This window comes from Lissotriton helveticus, chromosome 12 (assembly GCF_964261635.1).
Source record: "Lissotriton helveticus chromosome 12, aLisHel1.1, whole genome shotgun sequence".
Lineage (NCBI taxonomy): Eukaryota > Metazoa > Chordata > Amphibia > Caudata > Salamandridae > Lissotriton > Lissotriton helveticus.
Window position 1 is genome coordinate 699,890,824 of NC_136073.1, and position 23,994 is coordinate 699,914,817.

Below are 23,994 nucleotides of genomic sequence, written 5' to 3' on the forward strand. Positions count from 1 at the left end.
CCCGACTAGGTGGGTCGAAAACAAGAGTGGATCCGAACACTTAGGGTGTTGGACTATGCTGGAGCACCGGAGTACTCAGGTTACCTAGCCCAGGGGCTGCGGCTGCATAGGGTTCAAGTTGCGTCGGAAACCCTCGTTGAAGATCCAGGAGCCTGAAGAAAGAAGTTGCTGGCAGGCGGCCAGTGAAGGAGTTCGTGGTGATCCAAGCCTGGATCAGGGAAGAAGAAACCTGTAAGCAGAGGGGACCAAGTTCTGAATCACTAGCCAGTGATTTGAGTGGGCACCAGGATGGCACCGGACGAAGTCACATCAGCCAGGTGAGTGGGCGCTGCTGGGCTCTGCAGTCTCTCGGACCAGGAGGCGTTGTCGGCGACCAGGATGGAGGTGCGAGCTGTCCCACGAAGGTACTTGCTGTCGACGTCGCTGGACCCAGGATTGGGCAACAAGTCTTGGCAAATGCAAGGCCCACGCGGTAGACCTAAAATGGCGTCTTGAGTGGACCAGGAGGGTCCAGGGTGCTCCTCTTTTGGAGGGGAGCAAGGGCTAGTCTGGAGCAACCAGACCAGCAGTGGTTGTCGTCGTGGAGCTTCGTGAGAGGGCCACTAGCCAACGGGCAAGCGACCTGGACAACGCGGTGAGCAGCAAAGAGCAGAAGGGCCCCACGCAGATCTCGTGGATGCAGGGGGGCTGAACTTCGGTGCTGGAGCTGCTCAGGGTCGGGGCTTCTCTTACCCCAAAGCACTCGGTCGAGGGTCACTCGGTGGTCGTGCTGGACAAGCGTCGTGCAGTTCTGAAGATGGCCGGTCCCTCGAGGTCTCGTCGCACCCACGGATCACAGCTGGGCTGATGATGTAGGTTGAGGTCAGAGGTGCCAGGGAAGCCAGTTCTCGTCGTGCTGGAGCAGTCTTGATCCGGAGGAGAGACTAGCAACAAACCGCGATGCTTGGTTGGTGCCTGCTGCTGCAGGGTGACTACTCCTTAGTCACAAGGGAGAATCTTGGGAAGAAGTCTTGAGTTCCTTTCGTGGAAAGTTGGTTCAGGATTCAAAGATGATCTAATTTGGAAGGGGGCCAGTTCCTACCTTTAATCTGCAAAAAGGGGCTGGCACGCGACTAAGTCCTGCCCTATGGGTGGGACTAGGAGGGGGGTGGTTACACCCCTCTCCTTTGGCGGGCTTTCCCCAGGTCAGGGGCTGGATTGCCCCTGGAACTGGTTCAAGCCGGCCTATGCACAGTGAGCACCGGGGTGCCACTTGCAGTCACCTTCCTCTAAAGCCCTGCCTACCTAGAATACACAAAATCCTGTCTGGGACGGTGCTGGCACCGCCCCTGGCAGGAAACCCTTTGTCCTTGCCTCCTGTGCTAGGAGGACTCCCAGCAGCAGGAGGGCAGACTTGTGTCTCGGTGGCAGCATCCATCTTGTGGAGCTGAGGCTATGTCTGACTTTAACCGGGGTTACAGGTTACATACATGTCGTGTCCCTCTAGAAGGGTGGAATGCTAACCCCGTCGCCAGAATTGGCGAGGGGTTAGTATTCCAATTCGTAGGACACCTTACTCGACATGTTTTGATAAAGCGATACCAGAGTTGGCATATAACCGTGAGGATTATAATGCACTTAAGAGTATATGGTATGCGTTATCATGGAACAGCTATTAGGACTTGGTTCCGCAAGCTGCAAACGGGCTCAGCTCATGCCAGAGCACCATCTCACATGATTCCAAGCACTCTGCCTTCAGGATTGTTAAGGCCTGCCATAGGAGTGACTGATAGGAATACATGTGTCCATTTTAGGGTTAGATATAGGAATACTGTATCTAAAGCAAAGGGTGATTACACCACCTTGCCCCAGCTGTCGTGCAGCCAGTTGTGTAAGATTTGGATGGCCAGCCAGGGGTGGCATAATACATGCTGCAGCCCCTGGTAGGCCCTGGGCACACCTATGCCCTGGGTACCTAAGGTACACTGTACAGGGACTGATAAGGTGACTCAGTATCCAATTAGATATGTACCTAAGGTACATGGAATCCATTTTACAGAGAGAGCAGTAGGCCTGGGGTCCTGAATAGCAGGGCCCCAGGTCAACTAAGTCAGAAAACCAGCAAAACACCAGGCAAAAAGTTGGGGGCAACCATAGTCAGGGATCTACCTTCCTACAAACAGTGCCTAGCCAACCCTTAACTTCCCAACTTACATCTCGAAGTGGTGGTCGCACCCAGAAGTTCTTAGTCTACCTGGCTGCAGTGGTTTTGCAAACTGAAGGTTCTCCATTGGAAACAGGGCGCCCACGTCGAAACAGCACTCTGCACCCGGCCGCCTCAGTGCCGCTTAGGGTGCACCTTTTGTGCTACTTTGTTTCCCCATTTGCCCTGACCTAAACCCTAGAAGCTTTGTTCCACAACCCAGTGGCCTGCTTGCCAGCAGCCACCAACTGGAGGCCCCCTATCCCCAAACACAAGTCACGTCCCCTTTAGGTAACATTCCCATTGCTGATATCTCTAAGGCAGCAACATGGTCCACACCACACATATTTACTAAACACGATTGTGGATGTTAGCACACCAACAAGCCAATAATGGACAAGCAGACACTTTTTTAGACTGCAACATCTATTGGCTGGCAGCTGCTTTTGAAAAATTCTACTATATAGTCTATGCAAAGCATGTCTATGTACAGCACACATGTCTCAAACGGATTGTTACTTGCCCAGTAAGCATCTGTTGCATGTAGAGCTGTAGATTCACATGCACCCTCCCTCCTCCCGGACACATGTAGTTGTTGCAGTTCTCATTTACATTACATATGCATGGACATCTCTTTACTACACTCTCTCACTCCATTCTCATCCTCTTGCGGGAAATCAATCTAACAATGGAGTTGATGCCCATGCGCACTATCACCTAAACAAGGAGGAGTCTTACCTTGTGACTGGAAAGACTTATTCTGAGAACTTGCAAACATCTGGACCTTACACTAGATGGCCGGAGTATGCAAAACATGTGAATCTACAGATCTACATTCCAAGAACAGATGCTTACTGGGTAAGTAACATAATCCTACCCATTTGACTGAAATCACACATGGAAAGTGAAACTGTGTTCATGTTGAGGATGGTGTTCCTATTTTACATATTGGCTTACTGATGGAATTGTATGACAACATTGAATTGCAAGATTTTCTAAACTTACTGGTTCTTATTTTTTGTCTCTAGTCCATGGAGAATGGCTTGAATTACATGGCTGTGGCTTTTGCCATGCAGCTGGTAAAGCTACTATTGGTAGACGAGAGAAGCGTTGGCCATGTCACTGAAGCTGATCTCTTTCACACCATTGAAACCTTAATGAGGATCAACGCACATTCCAGAGTCAACGCTCCTGAAGGGTGGGTTTGCAATTTGCAATTTTTTGTGTGTGGGTGCATGCATGGCTTGAAGGACATAGTCATATTTATAATTGTATTTTTCATTTTCTTGTGAATTTCTTAAACTTATTGTGAAAGCACTAGGAAAGGATAAGCACTTCATCTGATATCAGGATTCCTACTATAGACAAATATTCATTTCTGAAGGATACATCTGCCTGAGTTTCCTCATCTTTTGAATTACCCCCATGCGCAGCATTCCACGGAAACTTTTCTCCATAGCTCTCAAGTCATTGAGGATGTTCCAATGGAACGGCTCAGCTCGTGAACCCACGCAACGTCCTAAATGCCATAAGTAGACTTCGTCGATGTGCTGACTTCTGTTCCCCTCTTTTTTTTCTGCTTCATCAATGTGCAGCTGTTTTTCCAGGGCTCTCTATTTCTGAGTGTTCATTGTTACAGGTTCTCCTGAAATTGTAGCATTGCAATGGCTGCTCAGAAGAAATTTGTTTTCAAGCCTTGTCGGGAATGCAGGGTCATATGTCGATCACAGACCACCATGATGGATTGTCTTTGGTGCCTTTCGTCGGATCACGACGTTGAGGTATGTTTGTCGTGCTGTTGCATGAATCCAAAGGCCCTCAAGGAGAGGGAGGCCAAGATCTGAAAGAAACAGGTTAGTATTAGATTCCTTACCTTAGAATAACCCCAGGCGTCAGTCTGGATCCGGAAACTTTTGCGTAGCAGTACCCCTGCGCGTCGGTAGGCGTCGTCTGCAGGCGTCCCCTGCGGCTCCGCGTCGTCGGCGTCGTGCGCCGTGATGACGTCGCTGGAGTATATAGACGCCGCCTCCGCGCGCTGACGTCAGTTCTTCTTTTTTCCGCGCCAGTTAGTGCAGATCCGAAGAGCAGTACTCCGGTCTTTTGACCAAGTGTTTGTTAACTTTAAATCTTTCTACGGTGCCGGTAGGATGCCTGGGTTTAAGAGTTGCGACGAGTGCGACCGCATGATGTCGGTCACCGACCACCATCGACTCTGCCTCCGGTGTCTGGGCGCGGACCACGACGTGGAGTCCTGCGTCGACTGTCGGGCCTTGACTGGTAAAGCTAGGCGGGAGCGGTCCCGCAAGCTTCTCGAGCTCCGAGTGTCGGCCCCGCGTCGAGAGCGGTCCCGGTCCGGTCGGAGGTCGAGGGAGCGGTCGAGGGAACGATCGCGGAGCCGCCATGAGCGCTCCGGGAGTCGCCACCATTCCTCCGGTTCGTCAGGTAAGCATCACAAGAGGTCGGGGCGTCGTCATCGCACCCCCGACTCCCCCCGACGCCCGCGTGATGCGGCCGGGGGCTCGGGTGGCCGCGGCCCCGCGTGGGTCGTCGGCGCCGTCTACCCCATACCCGTCGGTCCCTGGGGAAGGCGCGTCGCGCGAGGAGATTGAGGAGTTCCTCATGGCTATGAGGGCGAGGTCTCCTCCGGCGGGGCCTACGGCGCCTGCGGGCCCGTCGGTCCCGTCTGGGGGCCCGAGCGGTTCGGGTGCTCCTGCCTCGACGCCGCCGGTGGCTCCGGCCCCGGCGCCGCTGGGCCCCTCAGGTTCGTCGCCGGCCTCTCCGGCGTCGGTTCCTTTGGGCCAACCCGTGGTACCGCCTCCGCGCGGCGCAGTGACTCCGCCGTCGGTTCCGGCCGGCGTCGGGTCCCCGGCGCCGCGCGGCGCCACCCCCATTCCCCCTCTGACTCCTGACGCGGAGTCGGACCGGCGTCGTCCGACGCCGGATCCGGCGCCGATGGGGCCCATTGACCCCGAAGTCTATATCGTCGACCCAGACTACGGCGATGAGGACGAGTATGGAGAGGGTTGGGAGGGTCTGAGGACCCTTTATCCCGTGCCTGCCAGTATGATGTGGACTGGGTAGGTGACTTGGGTGATGCCAGTGGTCTGGACGAGTCGCCCAACACTGGGTTTGTCTCGCCGACCCCTGTGGCGTCTGAGGCGGGGGCTGCCTATTCGGTGGTCCTGCTGAGGGCTGCCAAGACCTTGGGCCTTGAGCTCCCCGTCGCTAAGGTCAAACCAAACATTCTGACCGAAGTGTTTAAACCGCAGTCATGCCCTCAGGAGCCTCTGCTGCCGTTTAATGAGGCTCTGACGGATGTCCTTTTGGGCACCTGGTCTAGGCCCGCTTCCGGTGCACCGGTTGACCGGAACGTTGCCAGGCGTCACCGTCCGTGTTCGGACGACCCTGCCTTCCTCTCCACCCATCCCTCCCCTCCACCCATCCCTCCCCGGAGAGTCTGGTGATCCAGGCCTCCACTTCGCAGTCCGCATTTCCATCGGCCCCGCCCGATCGGGAATCAAAGCGGTATGACCAATTTGGGAAGAAGGTCTTTTCCTCTTTGAGCGCTGGACTGCGGTCTTGTAATACCGCATGCCTCTGGGGCCGCTACACCCACTCCCTGTGGGATACGGTCGCGGAGTGTTTGCCGCAATGCCCGCAGGAAGTGCGGGACAAGCTCAACCAGGCCTTGGTTGAGGGCCGGGATGCGGCGAGGTACTCGATCCGGTGTGGTCTTGACACGACCGACTCGCTGGGACGGGCTATGTCCACGACTGTGGCGATTCGGCGCCATGCTTGGCTGAGATCTGCCAACTTCTCACCGGACGTCCAGAATGCCCTCATGGACATGCCATTTGATGGCAGTCGCCTGTTTGGTGACAAGGCGGACCACGCGCTGGAGCGCTTCAAGGACTCCAGGGTCACGGCCAAGTCCTTGGGTCTTTCGACCCAGCGCCAGCAGACGGGTTCGTTTCGCCCCTTTCGTGGCCAAGGAAGGGGCGGTCCCACACGTGCTGCCAGCCACGCGCCGCAGAACGCTCCCCAGCGCGGTGGCGGCCGTGGATTCCGCCGTGGTGGCGGTAGAGGGCAGCGGCGAGGTCAGTCCACACCTCCCCCCGCTGCAGCCTCCAAGTCTTCCTAGTCCGAGCTTTCGGGCTCACGTGACGCCAGTGGGTGGCAGGGTTCGCCATCACCACTCCCGCTGGCGCGCGATTACATCGGACAGGTGGGTGCTGCAGCTCGTCCGAAGGGGCTACTCCCTCCCCTTCGAGTCCACTCCTCCAGCCATGCCACCGCAGAACCACCGTGTGTCGGGGGACCACTTGACACTTCTGCAGGAGGAAGTTACGGCCCTCTTGGCCAAGGGGGCCATCGAGCGCGTTCCTGGGCCAGAAGTAGGGTGTGGTTGCTACTCCCACTACTTTCTGGTGCCCAAGAAGGACAAAGGAGGCCTGCGTCCTATCTTGGACCTACGGAACGTCAACGGCTTCCTCCGGAAGGAGAAGTTCAAGATGTTGACTTTGGCTCAGGTCTTGGCTGCTCTAGACCCACAAGACTGGATGGTAGCGTTGGACTTGCAGGATGCGTATTTTCACATCCCCGTCCTGCCGGCCCACCGGCGTTACCTGCGGTTCACGGTAGGCCACGAGCACTTTCAGTTTATCGTGCTCCCATTCGGCCTTACCAGCGCCCCACGGGTGTTCACGAAAGTGATGGCGGTGGTCGCAGCTCATCTGCGCCGGTTAGGGGTTTCAGTCTTCCCCTACCTCGACGACTGGTTGTTGAAGGCGGGCTCGCCCCAGACAGTCGTCCACCACCTCCAGATGACGGCAGACCTCCTGCACGAGCTGGGGTTTTCCATCAACGTGCCGAAATCACACCTGTGTCCCTCTCAAAAGCTCCTTTTCATCGGAGCGGTTCTCGACTCGGCGCAGTTTCGGGTTTATCCTCCGGAACGGCGGGTCCGGGATATTCAGGCTCTGATTCCCATCTTTCAGCCGTTATCCCGGGTTTCGGTCAGGTTGACGCTGCGGCTTCTGGGGCTGATGGCCTCCTGCATCCTTCTGGTGCATCACGCCAGATGGCGGATGCGGGCTCTGCAGTGGGACCTGAAGTTTCAGTGGGCCCAGCATCAGGGCAACCTGTCCGACCATGTCCTGATCTCGGAGGGCACTGCGAGACAGTTGCAGTGGTGGCTTACGGACCGCGATTGGGTCAGAGGCAGATCCCTCTCCCTTCCCCAACCGGAGCACGTGGTTGTGACGGACGCGTCCCTCCAGGGCTGGGGAGGCCACTTGGGAGAGGCAGAGATCAGAGGCATCTGGTCTCCGGCGGAGTCCCGGCTCCATATCAACATGTTGGAGCTGCGGGCGATTCGCCTAGCACTGAAGGCATTCCTCCCCTTTGTCAACGGGAGTGTAGTGCAGGTGTTCACGGAAAACACCACCGCCATGTGGTACTGCAACAAACAGGGCGGTGTGGGGTCGTGGACCCTTTGCCAGGAGGCTCTGCGTCTCTGGCAATGGCTGGAACGTCAGGGCGTGACTCTGACGGTTCAACACCTGGCAGGTTCTCTGAACGCCAGGGCGGACGAACTCAGCCGTCGGTGCTCGGTGGATCACGAATGGCGTCTGCACTCGGACGTGGCGAGAGGCCTCTTTCAGCAATGGGGAGAGCCTTGGTTAGATCTATTCGCCACAGAAGAGAACGCGCAATGTCATCAGTTCTGCGCGTTGGAGTTTCCAAGACGGCACTCGCTCGGCGACGCCTTTCGGCGCGAGTGGAGTTGCGGTCTGTTGTACGCCTTTCCGCCTATACCACTTCTGCCCAGAGTGCTGAAGAAGATCAGGCGCGACCGGGCCCAAGTTATCCTTGTGGCTCCGGACTGGGCTCGAAGATACTGGTATCCCGAGCTACTCAGCATGAAAGTCGGTCCCTCGATCCGCCTGCCCCTTCAGGAGGAACTTCTGTCGCAGCAGCAGGGGACGGTCCTCCACCCGAACCTGTCCAGTCTCCACCTCCATGCTTGGAGATTGAGCGGCGACAGTTGAGGCCATTTGACTTGCCTCCTGAAGTCTGTGATGTAATTCTGGCAGCCAGGCGTCCCTCCACAAAGTCGGTATACGCCTGCCGGTGGAACAGATTTGTGGCATGGTGCACAGCAAAGGCTGTGGATCCCCTTTCTGCCCCTCTGTCTGAGGTTCTCCTCTTCCTTCTTTCCCTTGCCCAGCAGGGCTCTGCTCTGGGCACTATCAAGGGCTATCTTTCTGCCCTTTCCGCCTTCTTGAGGCTACCTGATCAGCCATCTTTATTCAAGTCCCCTGTTGTGTTAAGATTCTTAAAGGGCATCACGCACATGTATCCACCTGCTCCGTTCGTGATGCCTCAGTGGGACTTGAACCTGGTTCTGACATTCCTGATGTGTGCTCCCTTTGAGCCCCTTCATTCCTGTCCTCTCCGTCTTCTCACTTTAAAGACGGCCTTCCTGGTTGCCATCACCTCTGCCAGGAGAGTGAGTGAGCTCCAGGCTCTTTCTGTTAAACCTCCTTTCCTGTCTGTTCATCCTGACAAGGTGGTTCTTCGGACTAGACCTTCTTTCCTGCCCAAGGTAGTCTCTGCATTTCACATTGGGCAGTCCATCACCTTGCCCTCCTTCTTCCCGCCTCCGCATCCTTCAAAGGATGAAGAGCGGCTCCATCGTCTGGACCCAAAACGTGCGCTCTCATTTTACATGGATCGCACACGCCAGTTCCGGGTGGATGACCAACTGTTTGTTGGCTACGTGGGTGAGAAGAAGGGAAGGGCGTTACAGAAACGAACCATCTCTCGGTGGGTCGTCCTGTGCATCAAAGCATGCTACTCTTTGGCTCGGAAGGAGCCTCCTGTTGGGCTGAGGGCCCATTCCACTCGGGCTACGGCGGCTTCTACTGCCCTGGGCCGGGGAGTCCCCTTGCAGGACATTTGCCAGGCGGCTACGTGGGCCTCGCTGCACACCTTTGCGAGGCACTACTGCCTGGACAGTCAAGTCCGGAGGGACGGCTTCTTTGGCCGTTCGGTCCTCCAGGACTTTCTGGTGTAGGTTGTATTGGTTCGCAGACCCACCTCCGGGGTTGGTATTGCTGGGGTATCTATTCTAAGGTAAGGAATCTAATACTAACCTGTTTCTTTCAGATGAACAAGTTACTTACCTTCGGTAACGATATATCTGTAAGAAACAGTAGTTAGTATTAGATTCCTTACCGCCCCGCCCATCCTCCCCGTTCTGCGAACTGATACCTAGGGTTAAGGACATCCCTTTCAGGGCCCTAGTTTCAAATGGCACCAGTGTTAGTTCTCACATGGCTCTGCGTGTTCTGGCGCGGAAAAGCTGTGTGCAAAGAACTGACGTCTGCGCGCGGAGGCGGCGTCTATATACTCCAGCGACGTCATCACGGCGCACGACGCCGAGCCGCAGGGGACGCCTGCAGACGACGCCTACCGACGCGCAGGGGTACTGCTACGCAAAAGTTTCCGGATCCAGACTGACGCCTGGGGTTATTCTAAGGTAAGGAATCTAATACTAACTACTGTTTCTTACAGATATATCGTTACCGAAGGTAAGTAACTTGTTCTTCATGGCCAGAGTGAAGAATCAGAAGAGGGTCCGAAGAAGGACAAGATCTAAGTCGCTGTCTCTGCACACTTCTAAGTCGTTGAGGAAGCACAAGATAAACCGGCGTCACAGGTCTAGGTGTTGCGCGTCCAAGGATAAGTCTCCGGTACTTCGGCATCACAGGAAGGATGAAGTATCACCCTCTCCTTATCCTTAGATTACTCTGGCTCCGAGAAGTTCTTTGCCCAGGGAACATTGCCTACGACCACTGTCACTGGCGCCAGAGCCAGTCTTACAGCCTCCTGGAGCCGTTCCAGCTCCAGGTAAGGGTCCTTCTCATTTCTTAAATGAGAGGTTTGTCATGTTTACCAGAGAGGCTAACCGTAATGGTCCGTCTTTTGGACGCATGGGGCAGCTCTTTCAACTTGGCCTTGCCACCTCATTATGCCAAGGCACCTTTTATGCTGTTCATTCTGATGACCCTGGGAAATTGGCCTGTCCCGACGCAGAGGTATTGTACGCTGGTGCAGCCCCTGGAGGGAAGAATGTAGTTTTCGCCAGCGCAGTCTCTGCCTTGCCTGGGGCCTTTAGTTGTCCCTTTGGATCCTCCATTGATACCGGCCCCAAAGTCGTTGACCCCAATACCGAAGGTGATATCTAGAAAGGAGGCCCGTAGGCTGAAGAAGTGAAGAATGTTGATCCCATGCAAGAGTTTGAGGGACTGCAGGAGGCACGTGGTTTAGATACGTCTCCAAAGTCGGAACTCCATTCTCCAAACGTTCTTACTTCGCGTGAGGTAGCGCCTTACCACTCAATCATGAGGAAGGCGGCAGATCTGCTGGAGTTGTAGCAGCCTACTGCTGGGATCTAATCAAACATCCTGATGAGGTTCTTCACTCTACTTCTTTGACTGAGTCACTGCAATCCTTTAATGAGCCTTTGGCTGAGCCCACAACAGAAGCCTATGACTGCCCCTGCTGTGTCAAAATCAGTGGTTAGAAGGTACAAAGTAGTGCCTGAGGATCTGACTTTATCTGCACATCCATCCCCTGAGAGCTTAGTTGTTCAGGCGTCATGCTCTACAAAGCTTTCTACAGGCCCTCTTCCATTCACGCCTGGAGATGGGGATCCAAGAGGACTGAACAATCAGCCAAGATGGTGTTTTCCTCAGCAGTATGGCCTTAAAATAAATAAATGCACCGTGTCTGCTAGGTCACTACATACATGCACTCATGGATTCTGCAAAGGAAGTGATCCCCAAGCCTCCAAAGGATGTTATGGGCCATTTTGCAGAGGTCTTATCGGACACACAAGCTGCGGCCTGTCAAGTCAGTCAGGGCTTGACACAGTGTTGGTAGAGTGATGGGTTCCTCAGTGGCAACCAAGAGGCACGACCGGCTGAGGGGGGGGGGGGTCGTCTGGTATTTCTTCAGATGTGCAGGCCACCCTTTTGGACTTGCCTTTTGATGGCTCTCCCCTCTTGGTACTGAAGTGGATTCAGCTCTGCTGCACTTTAAGGATAGTAGGGCCACAGCTAGATCTTTTAGTCTTCAGTCCAATCCCAGGGGCTTTGGTTACCAAAGATTAAGACTCCTTCCTTTCGGTCCCGCCAGCAGCAGCAACAGACGAATCCTCTGTATAGATCGTACAGAGGGAAAGGTAGAGGTCGCCTGCAATGCTCAGCTTGTCAGCGAGTCTCCCCGTCCTCCTTTCTTGTTCCCCCAACTGGTACTGCATGTAAGCAGCCTCTAGATCCCCTTCCTAGAGCATTATTTGTCCTGTGGGAGGTCAGGTGTCCCATTTTCTATGGAATTGGAGATATGTTACATCAGATCTCTGGATTTTGTATTGCATGGAAAATGAATATGCCCTTCCTTTATAGAAGTTTACCTCTCCTTACCCTCCTCACCAGGCTGATGCTTGAAGGATCATTTGTTGCTCCTGCAACAAGAGGCTCTGTTTTTGCTGTAGAACGATGTGATAGTGTGTTCCACAACAGGAAAGGGGTCAGGGATACTACTGCCGGTATTTCCTGATGCCCAAAAAGGACAGGCGATTGAGACTGACCCTAGACCTCAGGATCTTGAACTTTTACCTCCGGCTGGAGAAGGTCAAGATGTTGACCCTGGCTCAGGTTCTACTGGTGCTGAAGCAGAAAGACTGGATGGTGTTGATCGAATTGCAGGATACGTATTTTCACATTCCCATCCTGAAGCCTCATCTGAACTATCTCTGTTTTAAGGGAAGGATCTCAGCACTACCAGTTTGCAGTCCTTCCGTTCGGTCTTACAACTGCACCACGGGTCTTCACAAAGGTGATGGTGGTGGCAGCAGCACATCTCAGAAGATCGTGGATTCCTGTTTTTTCCTATCTGAAAGACACGTTAGTGATAGAATCCTTACCCTAGAATATTTCCCAGGCGTCAGACTGGATCCGCAAAGTTTTGCCGAGCAGTACCCCTGCGCATTGGTAGGTGGCGTCGTGCTGCTCCGTGTCCGTCACTGGCGCCGGGATGACATCAAGGAGACTACTTAGGTGCCACCTATGCACGCTGACGACGGTTCTTTCTTTTTCTGCGCCGAAAGCGCAGATCCGGATTGAGCACGTACCCCAGTCATTTTTTGACTACTTTTTTGAGACTTTTTGTCTCCTCCTCTTGTCTTCTGGTGCACGTAGGGATGCCCGAATTTAAGACTTGTGGGTCGCGCCGCTGTAATGTCGGAGGCAGACCCCCACGATGTGTGCCTCTACTGCCTGGAGACTGATCATGACTCCCGAGACTGTCGAGCCATGGCCCCAAAGGCCTTGTGGGAGCGGCGCCGGAAGTTGCTGGAGGTCCGGCACTCCTCTAATCGCCGCTCCAGGTCTAGGGGCCGTTCGCGGGACCAGAGCCGTCACTCTTTGGGCTCTAAGTCTTCGCCTTCAGATTCTGGTAAGCGACGCCATAAAAAGAAGTCGAAGAAGCGTGTTCGCTCTCCGACGTCCCCCGTCGCTCTCCATAGGCGGACGAGGGGCGGTTCCTCTGGAGCCTCCGAGTACTGCGGCCTACCCGAGCCTGTCGGCGACTCCTGAACAGATGCAAGAGTTTCTTGCTGCTATGGACCACCTCTTTAGGCCCCGCCTCCTGTCGGCACACCTTCGGGCCCGTGGTCCTGTTTCCAGATCCTGTAGGCCCGGCGGTTCCACCACCGGCGCCAGCCCAAGTGCCACAGGATCCTGAGCTGCTGGTTCCTGCCCCGGCGCTACAAGGTGCAGCTCCACAGGCTCCAGCCCCGGCGCTGCCCCTGCCTCCGCCACAGGCGCCGCATTGGGTGCCATTTATCCCGCCCCGGTTCTCAGACCATTTAGTTTTGGCCTGGGATCCGAATTTGGATACGGCTCCGGCTCGGCCCGACCTGCGCGGTCCGTTAATACAGCCTACTTATCTGAAAGAAACAGGTTAGTGTTAGATTCCTTACCTTAGAATATCAACAGGCGTCCGACTGGATATGGAAAGTTTTGCGTAGCAGTACCACTGCGCGTCGGTAGGCGTCGTCTGCGGCTCAGTGTCCCTCGTTGGCGCGGGGATGATGTCGTCGGAGTACTTAGAGGCGTCCTCGCGCGCTGACGTTAGTTATTCAGCTTTTTCCGGATCTGCACTTGCTGGCGCGGAAAAAGCCGAACTCCTTAGTCACTTTTTGACTAACTTTTTCGATCTTTTTTTTTTTTTGTTCCTGTTTCTAGTCGTAAAGACTATCGGTGCCGGTAGGGATGCCCGAGTTCAAGCCCTGTGCCGATTGCATCTGACTAATGTCGGTTACCGACCCCCACCACCGGTGCCTGTATTGCCTTGGGGCCGACCATGACAAGTCATGCCCCGACTGCCGGGCCTTGATGTCGAAGGCTAGGCGCGAGCTGTCCCGTAAGCGCATCGAGCTCCGCCAGTCGGCCCGTGCCGTTCACGGTCCAGGTCGAGGAGGAGGTCGAAGGACCGGTCGCGGGGCCACTGTCATCGAAGCTCAGCCGAGAGAAGAGCGATTCTTCTATGATCCGGCCCCATCCTTTGAACCCGACTATCAGGAGATGGGAGGCGAAGGGGACTGGGAGGGGTCTGAGGACCCTCTGGCACGAGAGTGCCAGTCGTTTCAGGACTGGGCAGTGGATCAAGGGGAGGCCAGTGGTTTGGACACTTCGCCCGACACTGGCTTTGTCTCCCCTCTTACCATGGCTACGGAGGAGGGCGCTGCTTACAGCGTGGTGCTGACTAGGGCGGCCAAGGCCTTGGGTCTTGAGCTCCCCTTCGCGGCCGTGAGGACTAACCTCCTCACCGAGGTCCTTAAACCGCAGGCAAACTCTTCGGAGACTCTACCCACGTTTAATAAGGCCCCTACTGACGTTCTGGTGGGCACTTGTCCAGGCCCGCTACAGGTCCCCCTGTAGATCGGAACGTGGCCAGGCGCCGGCCCCGGGATTCCCTAGCTTCCTGTCCACCCAACCCAACCCGAGAGCCTGGTTATCCAGGCTTCTAACTCCCAGACCGCATTCCAGACTGCACCACCTGATCGGGAATCCAGAAGGTATGAGCAGTTAGGTAAGAAGGTGTTCTCCTCACTTAGTTTGGGGTTGCGGTCGGTAAACACCGCTTGCCTTTTAAGTCGTTATACCCACTCTCTGTGGGACACGGTCGCGGACGTGCTGCCAAATTGCCCGGAGGAGGCCCGGGTAAAACTCGCTCAAGCCCTTTCGGAAGGGCGAGATGTAGCACGGTATTCTATCCGATGTGGGCTGGATACCACGGACTCGCTGGGCAGAGCGATTTCCACGACGGTGGCGGTTTGCCACCACGCCTGGCTGAGGTCCGCCAACTTTTCGGCTGATGTCCAGAATTCCCTCATGGATATTCCGTTTGATGGCCGTCTCCTCTTTGGCGACAAGGCAGACAGTGCGCTTGAGCGTTTCAAGGACTCCAGGGCTACGGCCAAGTCCTTGGGCCTGTCGGGCCAGTATTCCCTTATCTGGACGACTGGCTGATCAAAGATTTGCCAAAGAAGGTGCTCCATCATCTGCAGATTACAACTCAGTTGTTGTACAGGTTGGGTTTCTCGATAAACGTGCCCAAGTCTCACCTGGTGCCCTCTCAGAGCAACCTGTTCATAGGTGCTGTACTGGATACCACTGTGTGTCAGGCATTCCCTCCTCCACAAAGGATTCTCTTCACACAGGAAATTATTCCTTTATTTTACAATGGAGCAGCTGTTCCAGTCCTGAAGGTCCTTCATCTGCTCGGTCTGATGGCTTCCTGTATTCTATTGGTCAACCATGCACGCTGGCACATGAGGGCACTCCAGTGGTGTCTCCGCAGGTAGTGGTATCGGCACAACGGAGATCTCAGGGAGTCAGTGAGGATTTCCAAAGAATCTGCAGTGGATCTATCTTGGTGAAGCGTGGAAGGCAATCTGTCTGAAGGAGCCTTTTCATTTGCCTCCATCGGTGGCATCCACCCTAGGGTGGGGTGCTCATCTGGGGGACCTGGGAATCAGGGGTCTTTGGTCTCCAGAGGAAAGGTTGCTTCACATCAACCTTCTAGAGTTACGGGCAATACGTTTAGCGCTCAAAGCCTTCCTCCCTTCCCTTCGCAGTCAGTCAGTTCAAGTCCTAACGGACAACACTACAGCTATGTGGTATGTCAACAAACAGGGAGGAGTGGGGTCGCATTGTCTCTGCAGAGAGACTCTGCGTCTCTGGTCCTGGGTTCAGGACCATCAGATTTGTCTGAAGGCAAATCATCTGGCAGGAGTTCTGAACGTACTGCAGGCAGTCTCAGTCTGCAGTTCTCAGCCGACCACGAGTGGAGGCTTCATCCGAAGGTAGTTTGCCACGTCTTTCGGACGTGGGGGACTCCTCGGGTGGACCTGTTCGCCACTCACGAGAATGCTCACTGCCCGTCATTCTGCAGTCTCCAGTATCCGATGCAAGGAGCTTTGGGGGATGCGTTTCAGTGGAGTTGGGACTCACAACTCCTTTACGCGTTTCCTCCCATACCGTTGATTCCTCTGGTTCTGAGGAAGATTCGCCAAGACCGGGCCCAAGTCATATTGATCGCCCCGGATTGGCCAAGAAGGGTGTGGTACACAGATTTTCTCCACCTCTCCTCGTGCCCTCCGCTCCGTCTCCCTCTCAGTGCAGACCTCCTCTCGCAGTCGCTGGGGCAGGTTCTACACCCCCACCTCCAGAGCTTACACCTTCATGCCTGGAGATTGTAAGGTTATCTTTCGGCTTTGTCGTCATTCCTTTGCTTGCCGGACCAGCCGTCCTTATTTAAGTCTTTTTTAAGCTTCTTAAAGGGTCTTAGGAATACATTTCCTCCCACTCCTTTTATTGTGCCTCAGTGGGACTTGAATCTTGTCCTTACTTTCTTAATGGGTTCACCTTTCGAGCCCTTGCATAGGTGTCCCTTGAGGTTATTATCTTTTAAAACTGTCTTTCTGATTGCCATTACCTCGGCAAGGAGGGTAAGTGAGCTAAAAGCTCTAAGTTCAAAACCCCGTTCTTGACTTTTCATGCTGAAAGAATGGTACTCAGGAACAGGGCTGCTTTTCTGCCTAAGGTGGTAACTCCCTTCCATCTGGGGCAGTCCATTACCCTCCCTACCTTCTATCCTCCCCCTCACCCTTCCAAGGAGAAGGAGCGGCTTCACAGTCTGGACCCTAAGAGGGCGGTGAGCTTTCTACCTTGACAGAACCAGAGAGTTCAGAATTGATGACCAACTCTTCAGGGGTTTAGTTGGCTGCAGGAAAGGCAGAGTGGTGCACAAGCGCACGCTGTCTAGATATATTGTCTTGTGTATCAAGATAGGCTACTCCCTGGCCGGTAAGAAACCTCCAGAAGGTTTGAGAGCTCATTCTACTAGAGCAAAGTCATCTACATCTGCTTTGTCTAGAGGTGTTCCTGAGGAGGACATTTGCAGGGCGGCAACTTGGGCCTCCCTTCACACTTTCGCAAAGCATTATTGTTTTGAGGCAGAGGTGAGGAGGGACGGACACTTCGCTCGTTCCGTCCTTCAGGACTTCTTGGTATAGAAGGGTGGTCACCCTCCTCCGGGAGTGGGACTGCTGTGGAAATCTTTTCACAAGGTGAGGAATCCACTGGCAGATGTATCCATCAGAAGAACAAGTTACTTACCTTCGGTAACGCTTTTTCTGGTGGATACAGTATCTGCCTGTGGATTCCTCACATGCCAACCCGCATCCCCGTTGTCCATCCTTGTATACCTGCAATAGTGACAATGTTTTAATGTGTGTATATATATATATATATATAACTGTCAAAGGAAGTGTATTATAATTACTTTCCAGCATTGCCTGTACACTGTGTGTGTTACCTTGATTATTTTGTACTGTGTACACTGTGTATATATCTACTGTTGGTCCGTCCGTGTGCCTCGAAGGCACAGAAAAAAGGGCGGAACTGATGTCATCACGCCGACAGAGTCCTATTATGGAGTCAGTGATGTCAGCGGAGCCGCGCGCGATGCCGTGCTTCTGTGACGTCGCCCAGGTCGGCATGAAGAGCTACAAAAGAATTTCTGAATGTTGCTGACGCAGGGTGTAGGAGAGTAGGGTCTGCTTCCTATGGTCACCCCCACTTTTTGCTTTTGTTTTACTGGTTTTCGGCTTAGATGTGGCTGTGGGCCTGCTAATCAGACCCACAGCCCAGATGCACTCTCTCTAAATTCACACCATGTACTCTAGGTACGTCCACAATTGGAAATTGGTTCACCTTGTCAGCCCCTGTAGAAGTGTACCCTAGGTACTCCGGGCATAGGTGTAACCAAGGCCTACCAGGGGCTGCAGCATGTATTATGCCACCCCTGGCTGGCCACTCAAACTGACAAAACTGGCTGATCACTCAGCTGGGGCAAGGTCGTGTAATCACCCCTTGCTTAGGTATAGTATTCCTATATCTACCATTATATATAGACACACAGTAACCTATAAGTCACTCCTATGGCAGGCCTTAACAATCCTGGAGGCAGAGTGCTTGGTTATGTGTGAGATGGTGTTCTAGCATGAGCTGAGCCTGTCTGCAGCTTTCGGAACCATGTCCTTATAGCTGTTCTATGATATTGCCATACCATATACTCTTAAGTGCATTATGAACCTCGCGGTTAAATGCTAACTTTGGTTTGGCTTTATCTAAACATGTCGTGTAAGGTGTCATACGCTTTGGAATACTACCCCCTCGCCAATTCTGCCGACGGGGGTAGCATTCCACCCTTCTAGAGGGAGAAGACATTTTGTTGCTGACTATCCCGGTTAAAGTTAACACAAAATGGACGCTGCTGCCACAGACACAAGTCTGACCTCCTGCTGCTGGGAGGCCTTCCAGCGAGGGAGGCCTGGACAATAGGTTTCCTGCTTGGAGAGGTGCGAGCACCACCCCAGACAGGATTTTGTGTATTGGGACAGGGAGGGCTGAATAGAATGAGACATGCCTGGGGCACACTAGGTGCTCCATGCATACCCCAGTTCAAACTGGTTGCTGGGGCACTCCAGCCCCAGCTCTGGCGCAAAACTGCACAAAGGAAAGGGGGTGTTACCACCCCCTTCCTGGTTCCACCCAGAGGAGGGACCTAGTGAGTAAACCAGCCCCCTTTCGTTGTATAAAGGTAGGAGCTGACCCAAGAGACTTTAGATTTTATCCTGATAAAACTTTGATACGAAACTCTGAACCCTTCGACATTCAAACCGACTTGAAGACTGAAGAATCTCCCTTGTGGCCAAGGAGTGACCACCCTGGGCAACCAGGCACCAAATCCAGCAACTCGACTGCTTGCTTTGTCCCTTTTCCCGCCGGAACTCGAGCGCAAAGCCTGACGAGACCTAGACTCCAGGACTCCTCTGACCCCACTGCACGACTCCAGCACAGCTGAGCTCCGTGGAAGGCGTCGGAATCCGCGGAACCAGGCAACTTGGAAAGTCTTCAACTTGCTAACAGCACAGCTCCTGAGGCATCCTCGAAGCTGTGCACTGGGGACTGAGACACCCCGACACCGAGCTCCACCTGCACCGAAGACCAGCCCTCCACAATCCACGAGATCTCTGTGGGGCCCTTCTGCTTGTGTTCTGCTTGACGCGTTGTCCGGTTGCTGGCCCGTTGGCTAGTAGCCCTCTGACGACAACTCCTTTGAAAATCCATCGCTGGTCCGGTTGCTCCAGACTGGCCCTCGCTTCCCTGAAAAGGTGAAGTACCTCAGACCCTCCTGGTCTGCACCAGAAGCCTTTTGTGTATCCTGCGTGGGTTGCCTTTGCTTAGGCTTGTTGGCTCTAATCTTAAAGTCGACCCCTCCATCTGCGAGAACCTTCGTGGGACAGCTCCTCTCCAGCACCTGGTCGTCCTCGACGCCTCCTGGTCCGCGTGGCTGCAACGACGAGCTTCACATCCGCACCTGATTGCTCCTCGACGACGTCTGGTTCCTCCCTGGTTCCACCCGGTCACTGGCTAGTGACCTAGACTTTGTCCCCTCTGCTTTCAGGTCCTCTTCATCCTAGTACCACCCTTGGATCCACCCGGACATCTTCCTCCTGGTCGCCTGCAGCATCTTTCTTCAAGGCTCCATTGAGAACGACGACGAAACCCGACACGCTTTGACACCTATGCACCCGCAGTCCGTGGGTGAGGTAACGCGAGTACTTCGATGCTCCAGTAGGGATTGACTATCCTAGTGTCCAGATGTACTAGTTGTTTCCTCCTAGCTAGACCGAAAGTGTCCTAAATCTTCATTTACTTACCTTCTAAGTTCCCATTGACTTAACATTGACTCCCGTGTGTGTGTAAAGACAATGCACGCGCCGCCTGTGGGCCTCCTATTCCTAACCTAAGGGTCAGATAGTGTTGCCCCAGCGATTCCCTAGGCCATCTCCTTTCCCGAGTCGTGGTCCTTATACCACTTACTTAGTATATGGTTTTATGCGCCCCTAGGGCCGAACTGTAAATTGTGCTATTTAAAGTATTTCGAAGTCTAACTTGTTATGTTCTTTTGCCTCTGACCTCATAAAGAGTTCAGAGGAGTGTGTTAGTGAATAAATACATATATATTTTATATATATCCTATGTGATGTCCTTTCATTCGATATTCAAGGGGTTACATATGGAAAAACAGCTGCCTTTACACGCCCTCTAGAGTCTTTTAGCCTAAGACTGTTCTGTCCACGCTACCACTAGGATAGCTGGTCTATAAGGTTGACTTACAACCATCACCATAAGGGTTGTTTGGACTGGTGCAAGGTGCTCACTAGAATAGTGAACATCATATACCAGGCCAACTTCTCACACAGGGGATATTCACAAGGTGAGGAATCCACAGGCAGATACTGTATCCACCAGAAAAAGCGTTACCGAAGTTAAGTAACTTTTTCATCTGGACGACTGGAGATGGTGCTGTATCATCTGCAAGTAACACAGCTGTTGCTATACTTGGGTTTTTCAATAAATGTACCCAAATCTCAGCTGGTGCCCTCTCCGCGCTACCTGTTCATGAGGCAGTACTGGATAATACTGTGAGTCGTGCTTTACCGCCACCTCAGAGGCTTCTAGACATCCAGTCTGTAATTCCAATTTTTAAAGTTGGCTGTTCCCATCCTGAAGGTCTTATGCCTGCTTGGTCTGTTCGCTTCCTACATACTGTTGTTCAACCATGCTCGCTGGCACATGAGGGCTCTTCAAGACCTTTCTTCCCTCCTTTCGCAAAGGACACAGTGGGCGGACATCATGCAATTTCTAGTCGTGGAAATCAGGTTACTAAACAGAATCCCAGAATCCTGGAGGGGGTCGACGATCGTTCCTATCTACAAAAAAGGAGACAAGACCGACCCAAACAACTACTGCTTAGTAGCCCTTCTTGATAACGAGGTGAAATATTTTGCCGGCACCATATTAGAGGAGATTGCACTTTGGGCTGAGTCAACCCTGATTATACCGCTGAACCAGACTGGCTTTCGGAAAAAGACTGGAACAGCAACAAATATCCTTGCCATTTCATTAATTATCAATGCAGCAAAATCCACAAAAGCTCCCGCTACACTTGTGTTACATCGACTTCTGTGCGGCATTTGATAACATCGAGGGAGGCAGACTATGGGGGAACTGGCATAATAGGGCCTACCGCAGTCGACCCTAAACATGCTGATGCTGCTTCACACTGACACCTGGGTGCAGGTGAAACTAGGAAGCGGCACTCATCTGTCCTCATAAGTTCGAACCACCAAAGGACTCAAACAAGGGTGTGTGCTTGCGCCAATTTTGTTTAACCTCTTTATGGCAGATCTACGGAGACTGCTCGATGCCTGCAACTCCCATTCACCGAGGATAGGAGGGAAATCTCTGAGCAATCTTCTGTATGCAGATGACGTTGTACTACTCAGCCATACTTATATTGGTCTCCATCGTCTTTTGACTGAAATGCATAAATATGCCATGGAAAACACCCTGAAAATAAACCTCAGCAAGACTTGCACAATGTCAATTAACACCAACAAAAAAACAGAAGAGCTGGTCTCTTGGTGGTTTAAAAGTTGAGCCAGCTTGTGAGTACAAATACCTGGGAGTCCTCTTTGATAGAGAAGGCGCTTTTGCGCAGCAGAAGCAGGAAATAAGGAGGATAGGAGCACTGATTGCTTTGACGATGAAAATCCTAGCAACCCAATTGATGGGTCCGACTCTGACCCCCTTCTTGAAAGTAATCCAGGCGAAGTTGCTTCCCTCGATTTACCTATGTCAGCGAGGCTATGCGGGGAAGAGACTCCAAAGACTTGGGTAGCATACAGGTCAAAGCTTACAGAACAATGTTCTCGCTTCCGCTTTACACCTCCCCGGCTCAAATAAGACAGGAGTTTGGCCTGTAAAAGCAAGATTTAGCCAGATACGGGGCATACATCATTTGCTGGCACAAACTTAGAACCGCCACTACAGATACATTAAACTCTCTGATATGGCAGGACATACAAGGCAGGGATGCTTCTCAGGCAATAACTTTCTTGCAGGCAGCATTAGAAGCTACCAAACTCTCAGCACTCTGGGGGACACAACTTGGGCACAGCACTTTTGAAAAATGAGTCTGGAAAAATGTTAAATCACTCTCCTTACTGGAGGATAAGGCACTATTCTCTAAAAGATCGCATGCATGGATGTCCCTCAATTCTTACAAATCTCTAACACCACAAATATATTTTAATCAGGGCTACCCAAAAGCCACAAAAATGAAGTTCTTAAAATACAGACTAGGGATTCTGCCAAGCACAGAGCACCTACCACCATGGCTTAGGAAAGACGGAAATAAAGCTTGCATGCTATGCAACTCAAAGAATGGCGATATTCTCCACGTTACCTGTTTGTGTAGTACTACAACAAGCACGCCAACTGCTTCTTAAAGATCAATTCAAGCAAAAAGGGATCAGCACCAGAAGGCAAGCGGTGCTCGCCTGCCTGAACCCATTAAACACCAAACTAAACTGCAGATATGTCAAATTTCTCTAAACGGCCGAGTAAAGAATGCCAAGACTGCTAAAATCGGGGGACAATACCATAGACTCAGGCCGACAAGCAGACGGTCAATAGTACGCAAGGATAAATTCACTGCACATGTCAGTCTAGCACCAGAGGGTCACCCTTGCGGAAAGCAAAACGCTAGCGGCAAAAATAGCATACGCACGAGCCAGGACAGGAGGAATCTAACACGGGGATCAGAACTGCTCACCACTCTATGTAAAAAGTGTTTTGAGCAGCCATATTGAGCTATCTTTGGTGCAAATAGTAATGTATTTCCAATTTTGTTTTATTTTAATGGTTTTAAATGTCTTATGAATTTTTTGTAACCTGTATAGCAATGCATAATAAACCCAAGGGGGCGTGGCTTGTCCGCTGAGCGGAATGGCTGCTTAACCTCGCAGCTCCGCCGGCCGGGCGCAAAATCCGTTCATTTATCCGCTCACATCACGCTGCATTTCGGATCTACCGATGTCATGAGCTTGCAGTAACATCCGGCTTTGATCGGCAGGAGTTTGGCCGATGTGACATTTGCTACTCCGGTGGAAGGTGCAACTCTATCCTGAATCGGGAGTGCGGCCTGCGCGGCGGCCTGAGACCGGGGACTGGAGTGACGTGGAACTCCGGAGGCGAGATCGTGCTACACCTGTGAGGGTCCCCGGACCCCGTGCTGCGGACGGCGCGCGTGGGTCGCGGACTACTGGGAGTTCACCTGAACAACTGCTCGGCATGTTCCGAACATTGAGGCGCGCTTGAGCTGCTTGCGACGCCGCTGTGCTTTCACACGGGTGGCGCCTACGATCGGCGCATTTCGATGTCCTGACCGTGAGGCTGCACGGTGGGGAAGCGCTGCCGAACTAAAAGAGACACGAACTTGGGCGGTCACCCTGCCTTGCTTTCGGGGTGCCTGGGCGTCCGCGGCGGAGATTGCGATGACCGGCACCTCCCCCCGCTGGTGATTACTGACGGAGCCGCCATTTTATCCTCGTAGGCGCACGCTGACGGAGGCGTTGTTCTGTTTGCCCAACCTAGGTACAGCGGTGCTGTCTGAGACTGAGAAGGCTGTCCTGTTGAGCCACCTAAGGGACAATACACAGTGCGCTGACCGCTGGATGGGGAGTTGGACGCGGTGAGCGCCTGCTGTTCACCGCATCTCTATACAGTGCACGATATTGTGGTGTCGACTACTACGCCTGGCTAAGCTGTGGTGACTGGAGAGAGCGGGCAAGTGACTACTACGCAATTGGGGACCGGAGCCAACGCTCGACCACACACGGCTGCGGCGGCCATTTTGCGGGGTACGTGCGGCTTTGGTGGCAGCTCTGGGGCCCTGGTCGCTGCGATAGCCCTTCTCTCGCTCTGTAGTGTTTTCGCCGCGGGCGTTGGCCTAGGGTCCCGCGATGGGGAAGCTGGAGACTCGTCAGCCCAAAATAAATGTCGATAGAAGCAAACCACCTAAATCGTCCGACCCGGGGGGTGCGGACAAGGACTCTGCAGAAGACATGGCGACTCAGCTACCTGCGGCGGACGTCAGGACAATGTTTGAGGAACTAAAGTCCGGCTTGCAAAGCATTGATGCCAAAATGGATACAATGGCTGCTCGCATGGACACCATCACGAAGCGCATGGATAAACAGGACGGCAGGGTGAGTGTTCTGGAAAGACGCGTCACTGAGACTGAGGAGGGACAGTCCGAGC

General features: G+C 53.3%; 1 protein-coding gene across 7 annotated transcripts in view; it reads left to right on the forward strand.

Moving 5' to 3' along the window:
• The window catches only part of CNOT1 (CCR4-NOT transcription complex subunit 1), a 1,826,813-nt gene that overhangs the window by 1,315,928 nt on the left and 486,891 nt on the right, over positions 1-23,994 (forward strand). For all 7 annotated transcript variants that reach the window (XM_078668607.1, XM_078668606.1, XM_078668608.1 and 4 more), the window contains one exon: positions 3,211-3,380. In XM_078668607.1, the coding sequence (XP_078524733.1) occupies positions 3,211-3,380 (170 nt within the window). The remainder of the gene's footprint in view (positions 1-3,210; positions 3,381-23,994) is intronic.